General features: G+C 34.8%; 2 protein-coding genes across 2 annotated transcripts; one reads left to right on the plus strand and one right to left on the minus strand.

Annotated features, from left to right (window-relative positions):
* Nucleotides 1-1,503: 1,503 nt before the first annotated feature.
* On the plus strand, nucleotides 1,504-3,078 carry LOC110910764 (probable F-box protein At4g22030). Its single transcript, XM_022155370.2, has one exon. The coding sequence runs from the start codon at nucleotides 1,692-1,694 to the stop codon at nucleotides 2,958-2,960; it is 1,269 nt and encodes a 422-aa protein (XP_022011062.1). The 5' UTR covers nucleotides 1,504-1,691; the 3' UTR covers nucleotides 2,961-3,078.
* Nucleotides 3,079-12,034: 8,956 nt separating this feature from the next.
* LOC110910763 (aminomethyltransferase, mitochondrial) lies at nucleotides 12,035-14,943 on the minus strand. The gene is made up of 4 exons (XM_022155369.2): nucleotides 14,723-14,943; nucleotides 13,679-14,247; nucleotides 12,823-12,941; nucleotides 12,035-12,738 (listed from the first exon to the last, which is right to left on the minus strand). The coding sequence occupies exons 2-4, from the start codon at nucleotides 14,234-14,236 to the stop codon at nucleotides 12,195-12,197; spliced, it is 1,221 nt and encodes a 406-aa protein (XP_022011061.1). The 5' UTR covers nucleotides 14,237-14,247; nucleotides 14,723-14,943; the 3' UTR covers nucleotides 12,035-12,194.
* Nucleotides 14,944-16,046: the final 1,103 nt, after the last annotated feature.

The following is a 16,046-nucleotide window of genomic DNA, read 5'->3' on the forward strand; positions in this document are numbered from 1 at the left end:
TGGGCCCAACCTTATCAGTTGGAGTTCCAAGAAACAGCATACGGTTGCTAGGTCGAGTACAGAGGCTGAGTACCGAGCGCTTGCTCATACAACTGCTGAGTTACGATGGATTACATCTATATTACATGAGTTACATATCACGATGACTTGTCCACCATCTCTTTGGTGTGACAATACCGGAGCTACACATCTTGCAGTCAACCCGGTATTTCATCAGGGCACCAAACACTTGGAGATTGACTTGCATTTTATTCGTGACATGGTTTTGGCTGGTATTTTACATGTTCGGTATGTTTCCACCACATTTCAGATTGCAGATCTTTTGACCAAAGGATTGTCTGGTGTTCGTTTTGACAATCTGAGGTCCAAGCTTCACGTGGATGCTCCCCGTTTAGCTTGAGGGGGCATATTAGAGTATACTGGTAGAGTTGTAATTAGTTAGTTTGTTGAGGATTGTTTGTTAGTTGGTTATTCCTCATTTGTATATATACAGACTATCACTATGAACTGTACAACTTACTTGATGAGATGAGCAGGGGCGGTTCTTAATGGTGCTGTGGTAGGGTCACGGCCCGGGCAAGTTTTTCGGGCGTAGTGCTAATTTTCCGCATTTCAATCGAAATTTTTTATATATACTATGTTTGGCTCGGGCTTTTTTTAGTGCCCGTGTCTTTCGGCCCTGGCACGTTCAACGGGCAAGATCCGCCGCTGGAGATGAGATTATGAGTTGAGCTTGATATTGTTCTTTACTTCTTCTATACCCAGATGACCGTAAAACATAGCATTACTAATGAGCTTTTTCATTTTGATATTGAGATCATTTATCTTTCTTAGTTACGAACATCGTAAAATGTTGAAGCAGAAAGTCACATGAGGTTGCATGATTGTAAAAATAAAAAAATACAAGTTGGAGTTTGAGAACTAAATTATTAATCAGGGTTCGTTTAATATTTAGCTTTTTACATCAATAGCAAAAAAGTTAGTACACTCTCAAAGGTTTTCTTTTCATTAAAACTTACATATTCCAACTCTAATATGTATAACTAAAACTTACTTCGTTTAATCATGTGTGTTATAAAAACGTTATACAATGATATGTCATTGTAATCATCACGCGTGTAAGGATTTTAAGCTGAAAATATCTTTTTCGTGAAAATTTCTTCAAATTTAGACTACCAAAATTTTAGCAGACTCTAATCAAATTCACATGGCATTATATATTTCTAGCTAGCAATCGTTACTAAAAATTAGCCACCAAAAATAGTACTGAATATCATGGAATGAAGAAAGTAAGAAACTTGATTAGAACTAAGAATGAAAATTATTATAGATTTGTTGTCTCTTTCATTCGTATGTTGATCACAATTCAAAAGCTTGTGCCCAAATTTTCCAGAAAATAAATTGAATAAGCCAAGTTTACATAATTTTCGGTAAAACTAAAATATGGTCGAGTCAAACTAGCACAGGTTAAGAAGCAGTCCAGACAAATAGTCTGATGTCAACACATCATTTATTCAAAGTTCGAATATTTTGACCACTTCAATTCTTACTTCCCCCTCTATATAAACACATAGATCTCTCTAACCGTTTCATAAAACACAACAAAACACATTCCCAGATCATAAAATACTTCTTGTTTTCTTGTGATCACAATTCAAAACCTTATAGGATCAAATAAATTGCATATACATATGGCAGCCATTAATCAAGCTTCAAGCTTTATGCGCACAAAAACATCTACTTCTTCACCCTCTTCATCTTCTCATAGACTAATAATCACAAGGGCTTCTATCCATTTGCCCAAGATTAGCACAGCTAATCTTGATATCTTCACCCCAAATTTAGCATCAAACATAAGCATGGTACAAGAAATGCATAAATTTTCAAGAATCACACCCAAGAACCCTACATCAAACCCTAATGTGCATCCAGATCATGAAGTGATCTTGGAGAAGCTTTACTTGATTCTAGAGGCTGTTTCTGATCGTGTGGAGATGCATAAAAACATTGGTGAGCAAAGAAACAACTGGAACAGCCTTCTGTTAACATGTATCAACACCATTACTCTTTCAGCGGCAACCATGGCTGGCATTGCATCTGCCATAACTAGTGTACCTGGTGCACCCTTGGAAACCCTTAAGCTTTCATCAAGTTTCTTATATTTGGCAGCCACAGGCATGTTGGTTATCATGAACAAGATCCAACCATCTCAACTGGTTGAAGAACAAAGAAATGCAGCAAGGTTGTTCAAGCAACTTGAAAGCGAAATCAAGACAAAGATTGCAATAAGCAAACCTACTCTTAGTGATGTTAATGATGCAATGGAGAAAGTATTGGCTTTAGATAGAGCCTATCCTCTTCCTCTACTTGGTGTCATGCTAGAAAAGTTTCCAGCCAAAGTGGAACCAGCAGTTTGGTGGCCCGAAAAACCAACAACTTCCAAACGTCGTAACGACAAAAATGGTTGGAGTGTGGATCTTGAAGAAGAGATGAGAGAGATCATTAAGGTTTTGGAGGTTAAAGATAAAGATGATTATGTAAGGTTAGGTGAAAAGGCCTTGAAACTAAACAAAGGTTTAGCCGTAGCTGGCCCTCTACTAACCGGCTTAGGAGCCATTGGTTCGGCCTTTCTTGCATCTGCTCCTCATAGTTCTTGGGCCATGGTGCTTGGGGTCATGGGGGGTGCAATGGCAAGTGTTGTAAATACTATACAACATGGTGGGCAAGTAGGGATGGTGTTTGAGATGTATAGAAGCAATGCTGGTTTCTTTAAGATGATGCAGGAATCTATAGAATCAAACTTGAAGGAAAGAGATGTGGGAAGGAGAGAGAATGGTGAAGTGTTTGAGATGAAGGTGGCATTGCAGCTTGGAAGAAGCTTGTCTGAGCTTAGAGATGTTGCAGCTTCATCTTCTAGAAAAGGGAAAGATGTTGAAGAGTTTGGAAGCAAGCTCTTCTAATCTTTTCAAATTATAGTTTTGTACATATATCAATTTTTTATAAATTTATTCATTGTGTATCTAAAGTTGCACATCATAAATGTTAACAAGTGGAGAAAACTATACCAAGATTCGATAATTCTTCTATTTATACTTCTAGTGAAATTAGCTATTGATAAAATGTTTAAAAGTTCTAATTTTGCTAATATTTGGATTAAGAGCATCAATATTGAAGAATGAAGACCTATTGAATATTATAAATATGTACCAACTACCAACCACCTACTCGCCATCGTTGCTAACCACCACATCACCATTGCCTCATTGTCACAACCGTCATATGTGTTCTTGTTTGGCGGGTGGTGGTGGGTAACAACAATAGCCATAGTAGCGGTAATTCAATAACTTCAATAATGCGCTTAAAATAGTTAAGGGTCTTAAAAACAAATACAAATATTATATATAGCCATAACTAAATATTAACTACACATTAAATATTAGATCGATACTCAATGGCAATCGCTCGATCTTAATTATCAGTTGAAGCTAAATTATGAAGTCAAAGGCTGCATGTGTTTATGTATTCTTGTAAGAATCAAAGAATCTCACTACAAGTCTACAATACATATTATATATTTCCAAATTTATACGGAACTTCCATTGTTCACAAAAATACAAAGTTTTATCATATTAAAATATTTATGCATCCCATAACAACTACTTCCGCAATTATTAATATTTTAACTTTAATGCATGAACCTTTGAAGGTTTTGTTTTTGTTATCATGACTTGTTGCAATTCAAATCTATTCTGTATCTTTTGAAACATAAGTGACACATTCTTTCCATTTATTAATTCACGTGCTTCATTCTGAAAATTAAGAAAATAGAAACTACTTGTTTGGTTCTTGCTTTCTAACTTTTGTTTTGTTTTGTTTGGATGAAACGCTTGAACCAACTAAATAGAACACAAGTTTCATGCCAAATACACCATTTATATGAACCAAAATAATTTGGTCCAAGTTGATGAAATTTTGGTCAAAATAGAAACAAGCTTCTTGCAAAATGCATCATATATATTATGAACCAAATAATGTTTAGGTTTATCTATCTGATCAATTTTGTATATGAGAAATCTTTGGATTTTGTTTGTATCTATTGGGCATGTAGGAGTTCAATTATACAAATTCTAATTTAAAAAAGAATTTATTCTACTCTTAAATCTATATCATTGTCCAACGTGAGACTTAAACCCTCGACCTCATAAGAAGGGAAATTATTTTACGTATATCTTCATATCACTAGTCCAAATGCCCTTTAGGGTTATAATTTAAATTTAAACCTTGTAAAACCATTTATTGACCCTAATCCCATCCCATTATAGAATTATACATTATAATTTACAACTTTATTTTTAGCATCAACATGAAGAAATCTTTGAACGACGCCATGATTGCGCAGGAGTATGACCAAGACACGTAAATAATTTTAGTCCCCAATTGCAAGTCAGTTGAAGGCTGCCTTGAAAATAAGTTTCCCTTGTGCATATTAACCTAATTTTATATATAAATATATTACTTATATATGTCGAGAAAATGAATATACTTTTAAAAGTGAAAAGCTAGTATATCAAGCTTTTCTTATTGAGAAATTCTACCCGAGTCTCATTTAACAGGGGAGTGCAGGAAAAAGAGATGAAAATATGAAAAACCATGTTCCTGAGTTTCATTTAACAGGGGGAGGGGAGGGAAAGGGGGGGAAAAAGAAAGAAAATTTATCCGTATATCCATCCTCCCAAATTGGAGAGATTATGAGAGACTATAAATTACTAAATTACCCTCCAATCTAATTAAAATGTTTTATGTTTAAAAGGTATAATGGTAAAATTGTTATTTTCTTTTCCTCCTAACTCGGGAACACATAAAATGCTTGATTTCTTCTCTTTTCCATTACATTTCATTAAACTCGGGAACACGAAAAAAATCATATCTTTTCGCTCCTTTTCTCTCTTAATTCATTTTTCTTTCCCTCTCCTGTTAAATGAGACTTGGGAACATAAATGTGATGTAAATGTGATGACATTATCAAATACTGCTACCAGATCAGACACTCAGAAATTATTTAGAACTAATTAAATGGCTAAATAAAGGAGTGAATTAGTGAAATACATGATTTACATGTTTTTATAATTGAAACAGAATCAATAAATATCTTTGAATTTGAGAACCATCAAAGTCTAAATCAAGGGCTCAAGGCTCCACACGAGGAAACTTGAATCCTAAAGTTAGACAAACGGCCTAGAGGAGTACAAAAAAACCGGTTACTATAACCGTAACCGGTACACTAGTGACCAGTTTAGGTTTAAAAAATCATAGGCTAAAAGTCAGTTTAGAGATTTAAAACAAGAACCTGTTAGTAACCGGTTTTCTTTACCTGATTTAACTAGTTAACCGGTTATTCATTTTTTCAACTTTTTAACTGTTTTTGAGTCTTTTTACCATTTAAATTATTTTATAAGCTTTTTTTACGATAAAACAAGATAATTATCTATATATATAAAAAAACTCGGTTACAAATAAGCGGTTATAGGTTAACAGGTCCTAAAATAAGCTAACCAGTTACATAGGTTATGGTTGTCGATCCTCAGAACAGGTTATTGGCTAATGAGCTTTGATCAAGTCAACTAATAACGTGTTCGGTTGACCAATTTGTGCACCCCTACAACGGCCTATGTTTGACATAACTGTTGGTCAGAACCCTTGATAAATAATGATAGACACAATGATAGAACAATAGAATTTTGAAAGAACGATTAATATTGAATATGATTGTGATAATACAAGTGATTCTGATGTTTTTAAATGAAACAATACGAACCCTATTTATACTAAACGAACAGGTGCGATTGTAGAGACGTGTCCCTTCATGAACATTTGTGACTCTTGATCTTGTGGATGTTATCAATCTTGAAGAGGTGTGTCTCCTTGTTTCAATCTTACTGCCGTCGATCAATGAAGGGACACGTCTACAATCACATCTGTTCGTTTAGTATAAATAGGGTTTGTATGTGTCATTTAAAAACATTAGAATCACTTGTATTATCACAATCATATTCAATATTAATCGTTCTTTCAGAATTTTATTGTTCTATCATTGTGTCTGTCATTGTTCATCAAGGGTAAGGGTTCTGACCAACGGTGGTATTAGAGCGTCAGACTATTGATATTGATTCACCAAATACAACAATTCGCAAGGCACTAGAGATCGCAGGAGGCATAATCATGCAATTAGGATTCGATTGTGTGAAGGGTTGTGAGAATTTGAAGATGCAGTCAGATTAGGGTCCGTGGGTGTGTCGAACTGGGTACAGGAGCGAAGGAAAGGGTTGTTTTGTGTTCATTTAGAGTGTTGCGAAGATCAGAATTCATGAAATCAAGATTTTTCAATACAAGGTTCAATTTAGAAAAGCATTCGAGTGATTGGAAGAAAAGCGGCGATCGCTATTTAGAAAGAAACCTGTGATTTTGTTCATGATGAACCAAAGAAAGTCGAGTGAAGCGATAGAAGGGTCATGAGGGTTGTTTATGCGTGAGGCAAAGTGAAAGCAAATTTGGAGAACAAATATGTTACCGAGTTCGAGAACCGAACGGGAAAGGAATCTCGTATTACAGCCCTTGATCGAGAGGATCACAAAATGGCTGCAAATCTGATCAATATTTTGAGTGATTCACCTCATGATGACTTTCTGAAGAATATTCATATAGAGAAGAGAAATAAAGACGAGGGTTGATGAAGAAGTTTTATGTGCGTATTGGAAATTATGGACTCGTGAGAATGGTGGTAGTTGATTTGTGAGGAGTCGAAGGAACGAAGAATCGTTATGCGGAGAGAACCTGTGAAAGGTACAATAAAACAATCCAGTGAGTGGATCAGGTAAAAGTAAAGAATCTGTAAGGGAAGTAATCAATCATGAAGAACCCGTTGTAAGAGACAACCGGAAGAGGAGATTAAATCTGTGATAGATTAAGGAGAAGACATGCATGTAAAGGATACAAATAATCTTGTGACTGGATCAGAAGAAGGAATTGTTGTGTGATACAACCGCAAGAGAAATCTGAGTGAGTTATATTATCTAAAAATCTATGTGAGATGGATTCAAATCATGTGATATGATGATGGCAATTTAGTCAAGACTGGGTGGAGTCCGTGTTGAGACAACTACACAAGAGAAGGTTCATGTGATACAAATCAAGTGCGGTCCAGACTAGTGTGAAGCTAAATGTTTGTGTGAATCAAGGTTCGTGTGAAACAAGGTTCATGAGGAGTAAGGTTCGTGAATAAGATGATCCATGTGGAGTGTTGGATACCAAGGAGATTCGAGAAGATAACACTGCTCGGAGTACAAGACCTACAAATTTGACGATGTTCGAGATTAAGGGGGAGAATGATGATGTTAATCTCTCACGTTAAACTACAAGGGTCTTAGTGTATATAGTATAAAGTATGTTTATTACGTAATTAGATGTTATGATATAGTATAAGGGTGTATGGTGACAAGAAACAAAGATAATACCCTACAACAAGGGATGTGTGACGCATCAGATACACACGTCGATTGGAAGGGCGCCAAAACAAACAGACACGTTGATTGAAGCATATGATCACGTCGATCAACAAGAAGTCACCCTACTTCTTCAAGGGGTGCGATGTTTGGGAAGGTGTCTATTCTATATGTATAAATAGGTTTAGATTTTTCAATTGTATTCAATCCCTGTACACATACAATCATTCAGATATATAGAAGTTCTGGTTAGTTTTCAATCGTATTCTTGTTCTTATTTCTTGTAATCAATATCAATTGTGAAGATTGGGGCCAACAATAACATCTGGCAGGGGCGGATGTACATTAGTGTGAGGGGTGGCGTCCGCTACGGCTTGGCGTTCCGGCGGTAGTGTAAAATTAGTGTAAATTTTGGAAAAATTTGACGTTTTTTCGATTTCGTTACCGCTTATTTATAAAACGTTACCGCTTGGCGTGAATCCTAGATCCGCCACTGACATCTGGCCCATTTTGCTGCTTTCATCCATATTTCACCAGCCCGTAACTCTTGATGAAAATTTATGTTGTTTGAAGTTAAGCCTTTCTGTAGCCTAATTCTTTTTGTCTAGTCAGTCTAACCATACAAAGACTAAATTACAATTTTTGTCCTTTATGAAAGCACAAATTATGGATTAAGTCCTTTAAAGTTTTCACGTTTAATCGGAGTACTTTACTTGAAAAGTTACCTTGTTTTTTTTTTAATTTTAACTAACTGGAGTTAAATAATTCTACTAAGTCAAGGGCATTGTTGCCTTTTTATCCATAAAGGACTATTCTCCTAAGTTTCAGACCCTTCGACGACTGATAACCTTCGATGACAACCACAACCAGCAACCTTCGATGACGGAGACCAATTATGGTTGCTTTTTTCGTTTTTGTTTCAGAACAATGACCAGATAATATAGGATGTTCCGTGTTTCAGATCCATTTTTGAAGGTTGAATAACGAGGAGGTGGATTTTAAAGATGAACAAAAACTATAAAATTAGAAGGTTTTATATGAATTTTTGGGTTGAAGTGATGAAATCTGCATTTGCTTCTAATGTGGAGAGTATAGTATGTAATGGAATTCAAAATATTAATATGGGTGGTGGACTCCTTTTGATGATGCATCATCTTCTTCTATGTTTCAGTGGAAGATGGTCTTTACCAGAGATGATGAAGATGATCATTTTCTTATATAAAAGAGTTCATTATAAAAAAATCGTATTAGATTTGAAATTTAAAGAATAAAATACAATTATTTATTCAAGTTTAAATGCTAAAAAAGAAACATGAACTGCTATGTTATGAAGATGATCGGGTAACCTAGAAATTGCATAACATTAGAATAATAAATCAAATCTGAGTGATTTTAGAGAGATAAAATAAGATTGAGTGACTTTAGTGAAACATATTAAAAAGTTGATTGCTATTCTATAAAGTTATCCTTTAAAAAAATGAGTAGTTTTAGAAATGGAGCTTTAAAAAACAAGTTGTTTGCTATTTAAAGATAACTTTTCAAATAAAGGACTTATGGGCTGTTTGCCTATTTCTGAATGATTAAGTGCTGAACCAGTAAAATGTCTGAATCATTAAGTGTTGAACAATTAAAAACCAGTATAATGTTTAACCGTTCAGAGACAAATCTCTGACCAATTTAGATTAGAGATTTTAACCATTCAGACTTAACATAATGTTTAACCATTCAGAGGCAAATTATTACGGGTAATATGTTATTGAGTCAAAGTCAAAGACAATATATTTTAAATTCAAATAATTAGCTTAGTCAATGGGTGTTGTTATAGTTTCCATATTGTACTCCTTAATTATCTCCACTATTCTTGCAAAATGAATCTATGGATCTGTATATATGTAAAGCTCTCATATGTAATTATTCATTAGTAATCAATAATAATTTCTCACAGTTCTTCATTATCTCTGTACCATTACACAAATGTCTTAATCATTCAGACATATGCTCGCGAAACAAACAATCTGAACCATTAAGTGCTAAACAAACAGTCACTTAGAGTGACTTTAAAGAACTTAATCCATAATTTGAGCTCTAAAAAGGGACAAACAACGCGGAACCGATTATTTGTACCCGGGTATTTTATACTCGTAACCAAACCCGATCCTACTCGTAGGGTATGGATATACATTTTGAGCTCAATATCTCTTGAATCCGTATCCATTTTATACCCGAAATTCCCCGGAACCAGTCATACCTTGTACCCGATATCGGTTTTCTAAATACCCGATAGAATAGCCCAATTTTTAAAGTATATTTTTATGTCTACTTTACACCTTTTATATTTAAGTTTATTTTTTTTTTAATTGCATATGATAAAGCAAACAATTTGTGCTTGAATGAATTTATGTTATTGTAATTTAATTTAATTATTTTTTACAAATTACAAACAAAATTTATCTTTTAAAACGAAATCATTTTTGTGTAAAATAACAAAGGAAGCTTATTTTTTTAAACCGGATATTAATACGCGGTTCCAATACCATGTTATATCCAAACCAGATGATACCCTATCCTAGTATATAGGATATGGTTTTTCTCTTCAATCAATAGCCATACCCGAACTCTACCCGATTTCTCACAATACCTGGTTTTCCAATACATAACCCGATTTGTGCAACTATACCTGTATCAACTTGAAAGATTAGGTCCAAAACCCGATTTGTGTACCTCTACCTGTATTGTATCAACTTTGAGATATTAGGTCCAAAAGAGTTTATAGTTAGTTGATCCAAGAGGAGAGAGCCCATTTTTCCTTGGGGATGCCCTTATTTATACAAGGCCCACAGGGGCCTCTCGACCCAAACCTAGAGCCCAAGATGGACCCAAACACGAGTCACCAGGTGAACATCAAATGGTTTAGTTGAAATAGAGGTGCACAAAAAACTCCTAATCAAAACCGGACCAGAAAATTACCCGGAACCAGACATTGAGGAACTGGTTATGGACCCGACCCTACCCACTGGGTATACATTTTTTGTTGTATAGCCGACACCGGTTTTTTTAAAAAACCGGGTAGTGTTTTCCACTCCAAAAAAAATAAATAAATAAATAAATAAATAAAATTTAGTTTTAGTTTCTCTGTATTTTTTTTTTTTTAATGTGTTGTAATTTCTATGTTTTTTGTAATGAGTAAACTGCCAAAATAGTCCCTGAGATTTGGTCACTTTTGCCACTTTAGTCTAAAACCCAAATCTTTTGAATCTGGGTCCCCATGGTTTCAATTTTATTGTCATTTTCATCCAAAATCAAAATCTGGTCAGGTTTTTCGGTTAACATCCAGCGTTTCTGTCTTTTTCCTCCCTTTTAATGGAGGGTAAAATGGTCTTTTAACGTTTTATTATAACAAATTAAAAAAATCTGACCATTTTGCTCTTCATTAAAAAGGAGGAAAATGACAGAAAAAAAAAAAGCTAGACGTTAATTGAAAAATCTAAACAGATTTTGCTTTTGGATGAAAATGGCAACAAAAATTGAAACCGCAGGGATCAATGTTTTAAAAACCGGTTTTTAAATTAAACCGGATTAAGCTAAAAAATGGTTCAACCGGTTGAACCAGGTTGTACCGAGCGGTTCAACCGGGTTGACTAGCTAACTCTATAATTTCATAAATTACAACATCAACTCAAATGTTAATCTAAAAATGCATGATTACATATTAAAAGACGATCAAAAAGTAAATCCATAATAAAATATAATCCAAAAGATAATCGAAAATCATTCGATTTTTCAACAAGCACTTTTAGATGAAAGTGTACGATATGTTTAAGCCATTTGAGTGTTGAATATATCAACTATTTTCGTTTCATACAATATTAAATAAGAACATTTAGTTACGAATAATCATAATATATAAAAATTACGTAAGATAAGTAACATATATAATAAAAATAAGTAACAACCCAAACTAGAATAACCCTGGGCCGGTACCGGTATTACGTTTCAAACCGGTATACCGGATTTTACCGCCGGTACAAACCTTATACCGTTTCACTTATTTACCGGGTGTTTCGTACCGGATTTACTTCTGGAAACGGTAATACCGGTATAACCGGCCGGTATTTACCGGTTTTTAAAACATTGGCAGGGATCCAGATTCAAAAGGTTTGAATTTTGGACTAAAGTGACAAAAATGATCAAACCTCAGAGACTATTTTGGCAGTTTACTCTTTTGTAATTTATGTATTTGTTAAGATAAAACCCAAAAAATAAATTAATAACAAATAACTTCATTTTTGTTAACTTTATTTTTTTGTTGTTTTAAAAAACAAATCAAGAACTGGTTACATACCCGACCCGGAATATCTTTGACCATACCCGGAATCTATATGACCATGCACCTCTAAGTTGAAACAATCTTGTAACCTATTGTACATATGTCATATGGCTTTTTCCTTATAAAAACATAATAGTTTTCATCAATTATTAGTCAATTTCATGTTCAATTTTGACAGGCACCAAATCTTGAAACATTATCAAGACAATTGCAACAAGATAAGCCGCTTATATGACACTAAAAATCAAGTGTTGAACCACAAAATCAAAGATTGCAGGCTTGCAGAATTCAAGTTCAACAAAAACAGGTTAAATGTAAAGAAAACAGCCATCAGAAACATTGAACTTTTCAACTACACAAACAAAGACTTATGGCTTGTAATATTTCGTTGGTACAAAGGGCATTTTGGTAACCGACCCTTCATACGTTTTCCCTCGGATCACAATCTTCACTTTCGTACCCGCTTTGTGCAATCCCGACTTAACATACCCCATGCCAATGTTCTTCTTCAAGCACGGACTAAACCCTCCGCTAGTAACCTCACCGATGTTCTCCCCGTTCTCGTTCTGAATCTCACTGTGACTACGGGCCGGTGGGCCTGTTGAGAAAAGCCCAACTCGTCTTATAGCTGGGCCGTCAGCAATTTGCTTGAGGATCACCTCAGCTCCAAGAAAACCACCCTCGGCCCGTCGTCTCTTGCCAATGGCCCATGTGAGCCCAGCCTCCACAGGGGTTATGTGTTGCTCCATGTCGTTGCCGTAAAGACACAGCCCGGCTTCAAGACGAAGACTGTCACGTGCACCAAGACCGGTTAACCGTACTTTCCCTTCAGATTTTTCTAGAATCGCTTTTGCGAGATCGACCGCATTTTCTGAGGGAACCGAGATTTCGAATCCATCTTCACCGGTATACCTACACGAAGTTAATATATTAATGATTCTGATTCTGGAAGACATGATATAATATCCTAATCGCTTTAATTAAGCGCAAACATACCCGGTTCTGGTTAGAAAACATTTGGAACCGTTGATATCGATAATACGGAACTCCCCAAAGTACATTTTACTCAAATCCTCTTTAGTCAAGTGCTGAAGAGTCGGGGCTGCAAGAGGACCCTGCACCACGACAACAAAACGGAATACATATATACATAATATTATAGATCATAACATGTTCGTTATCGAACGAATCAACTAACCTACAAAACAAATTAACAATATATTTGAATTAAAAAGAACCATTTCTCATAGGGCTGCAAAGAAAACGAACCTTCAATGAACAATTCATGAACAGTTCGGCGGGAAGTTCATTTGTGTTCGTTTGTTAATGTTTAGTTAAATGAATGAACACGAACATAAAATTTCGTTCGTTTAGTTAAATGAACGAGCATGAACAGAGGTTGCATTCATTCATATATGTTCGTGAACGTTTGGTAATGCGTTTGTTTATGTTCGTTTGTGTTCGATAATTCATTAGTGATTTAGTTTTTATATTTTATTTAAATACTTCAAAATTCCGACAGATAAAATATTTAATAAGTATCAGCATCTTATATATTTTGTTCATGAACGCTTGTTTGTGTTCGTTTGTTTCCGTCTGTGGTCATGAACATTAGTTTGTGTTCATTTGTGTTCATGAACGCTCGTTTAAATTCATCGCCTAAAATTAACAAACCAACACGAACACGTTAATTTCCTTAACAAACAAACACGAACACAAAATCTCGTTCCATAAGTGTTCATGAACAGTTCGTGAGCACATATATTTCCTTAACAAACGAGCACAAACAAGATCTTGTTCATGTTCGTTCAGTTCGTTTGCAGCCCTAATTTCTCAAGTTATAGTTACTAACCTGAAGAGCCAAAAGAGATCTCTCATCATAAATGTGCCAGCTTACATCACCACCTTTGGCTTTAAAAGCCTTCATATGCTCTTCAATATGAGCCAAATCCTTATCTCGACACCCCGCATTAACAACCAAATAAATGTGATCATCGGTCACTTTAGTGATAACAGAATCATCAATCGCTCCACCTTTCTCGTTTGTGAAAACAGTGAGCGAGCCGGTACCAGGAGCAAGTCCTGCCACATCAGCAACCACGAGCTTTTCGAGAAACGGGACGCAATCTTTTCCCTTAAGACTTAGCCCACACATATGTGCGACATCGAAAAGACTACCGTTTTCCCTGCAGTTTATGGTGGATTCCATGATTGAATCTTTGTACTGGATTGGCATGCTCCAACCGGCAAACGGTACCATCTTTCCGCCATTGGCAACGTGGAAGTCGTACAGAGCGGTTTTCTTGAGGTCAGCGTCCGAGGCGTAGCACCTTCGGGCTATGGTTTTTTTATCGGCTTGACCGAGACGGCGAGTGATTGATTGACCGAGTTGCCATAGTCCTCCCCTCATTGTGATTTATGCTTCAGCACACAAAAAAAAATCAAAAAATTAAAAAAAAAAAAAAAAAAAAAAAAAAAGTTTCTTAGATTCCAATAACCTTAAATTAAGCACAATCAAGGTTTTCAATGGTACCAATTAAAGATGTAAACATTGTAGATGAATCTTGAGGAATTAATAAATCAATCTATTAATTTTGTATACTAATTCATCCCCCAACACTTATCACATTTTGATCTAATAAATTGCAGCTCAACTGTATGACAAAATGCCTCAAAGAAAAGAGATAAGAAAACACAACCAACAAATTCAACAATCAATAAAGATCCAATATGTTCAACAATTAGCATCTTAATCAACAAATTTGCAAAAGGGTTTTGCCCCACATGAACAAAGACTCAATCTTTTCACAAATTACAATCAAGAAACAGATCTTTTACACCAAAAGCAGGTTAATTGACCAGAAAGAAAAGAGAAATTGATTGAGATTGAACTTACAAGTGAACTTAGAGAGCAAATCTTGATGCGGTTGGGTTGGAGTTTTTAAAATAATAATGAGTACATTTGAGGGAGAATATTTTTGCTGTAAAATAATATAATAATATAATAATATAAAAATAGGAAATGGTTGGTGAGTGAAAACTAAAAAGCAGTGGGTGGTGGAGAACTTTTGGTAGCAATCAAAACCCCTATCGTTGGTGAGTGGTAAGCCCTTGCCATCCATGATAAGGATCACTGGGATGCCATACATTCATTTTTTAAATATTTTTTAAGATTTTATGTGAAAAGCATATGGATATGGATATATTTTAACTCGCTAAATCTAGGTAGAAAACCCTCCATTTTAAGAAAACCCTAGAAAACCCAACCTCCCGACATTTTTTTTTTGAAAAAAATAACACATGTAATATACATGTTTTTAAGAGTTTTGGGCCAAAAAAAACAAAAAAGCGCCGAAGAAATGTTTTTAAAAAAAAAAAAAACAAATTTCAGCAAGTTTCAGCCTTTTTTGCCTAACACATGTTAGTCACCCGGAGTTTGCTGAAATTTGTTTATTTTTTTTAAAAACATCCCTTCGGCGCTTTTTTGTTTTTTTTTTTTGGCCCAAAACTCTTAAAAACATGTATATTACATGTGTTATTTTTTTCAAAAAAAAAATGTCGGGAGGTTGGGTAAAAATGGGGGGAGTTTTGAGTTTCCAGAGTTTTCTAAAAACATAAGGGTTTTCTATATAGTCCTCCCCTATTTTAACTAATTTGGGCTTATATAGTTATAGGTTCTTTTTATAAGATATTGATTTACACTTGAAATTTTTATTAAAGCATATGTTTAAGAAAACTTTTATCCACACTTGATGTATTCCTTTTTTGTTACTTGTATCTTTATATTTGTTTAAAGTTTTTTTATTAAATTCCGCATGTGTTCTTATCTTGATATCTATGTTTGGCATGGAGCTTCGCTTTAAGCTTTTAAGAAAAAGCTTCTACTTCATAAAAAGTCTTGTTTGATTGAAGGGGTTTGAAGCTTTTAGATTAGGAGCTTAAAGTTTTTGGTTGAACGTTCCTATTAGTAGCGTTTAGAATGAGCTACAAGCTTTTAGAAAAAAAAAATTGATTATTTTAACCTCTAAAGATAATGCACTTTTTAATGCACAAACTTTTTAAATTTTTAGTTACGTCTATTTTGGCCCTTTTATACATTTTATTAAAAGGTCCAGCTACTCTTGCCAAACACCAAATATATCTAAAAAAGCTACAGCTACCAGCTACCAGCTTTCAACCACCAGCTTTCAGCCACCAGCTACTTTTGCCAAACATACCCA

Source organism: Helianthus annuus, chromosome 15 (assembly GCF_002127325.2).
Source record: "Helianthus annuus cultivar XRQ/B chromosome 15, HanXRQr2.0-SUNRISE, whole genome shotgun sequence".
Taxonomy (NCBI): domain Eukaryota; kingdom Viridiplantae; phylum Streptophyta; class Magnoliopsida; order Asterales; family Asteraceae; genus Helianthus; species Helianthus annuus.

What these genes read in the sequence shown, in the direction of transcription:
- LOC110910764 (XM_022155370.2), top strand. Translation starts at nt 1,692, where the DNA reads ATGGCAGCCATTAATCAAGCTTCAAGCTTTATGCGCACAAAAACATCT.
- LOC110910763 (XM_022155369.2), bottom strand. Translation starts at nt 14,236, where the DNA reads ATGAGGGGAGGACTATGGCAACTCGGTCAATCAATCACTCGCCGTCTC. An exon ending in GATCTCTTTTGGCTCTTCAG is followed by an intron (nt 12,942 to 13,678) that starts GTTAGTAACTAT and finishes GTCGTGGTGCAG; the next exon opens with GGTCCTCTTGCAGCCCCGAC. An exon ending in TGTTTTCTAACCAGAACCGG is followed by an intron (nt 12,739 to 12,822) that starts GTATGTTTGCGC and finishes AACTTCGTGTAG; the next exon opens with GTATACCGGTGAAGATGGAT.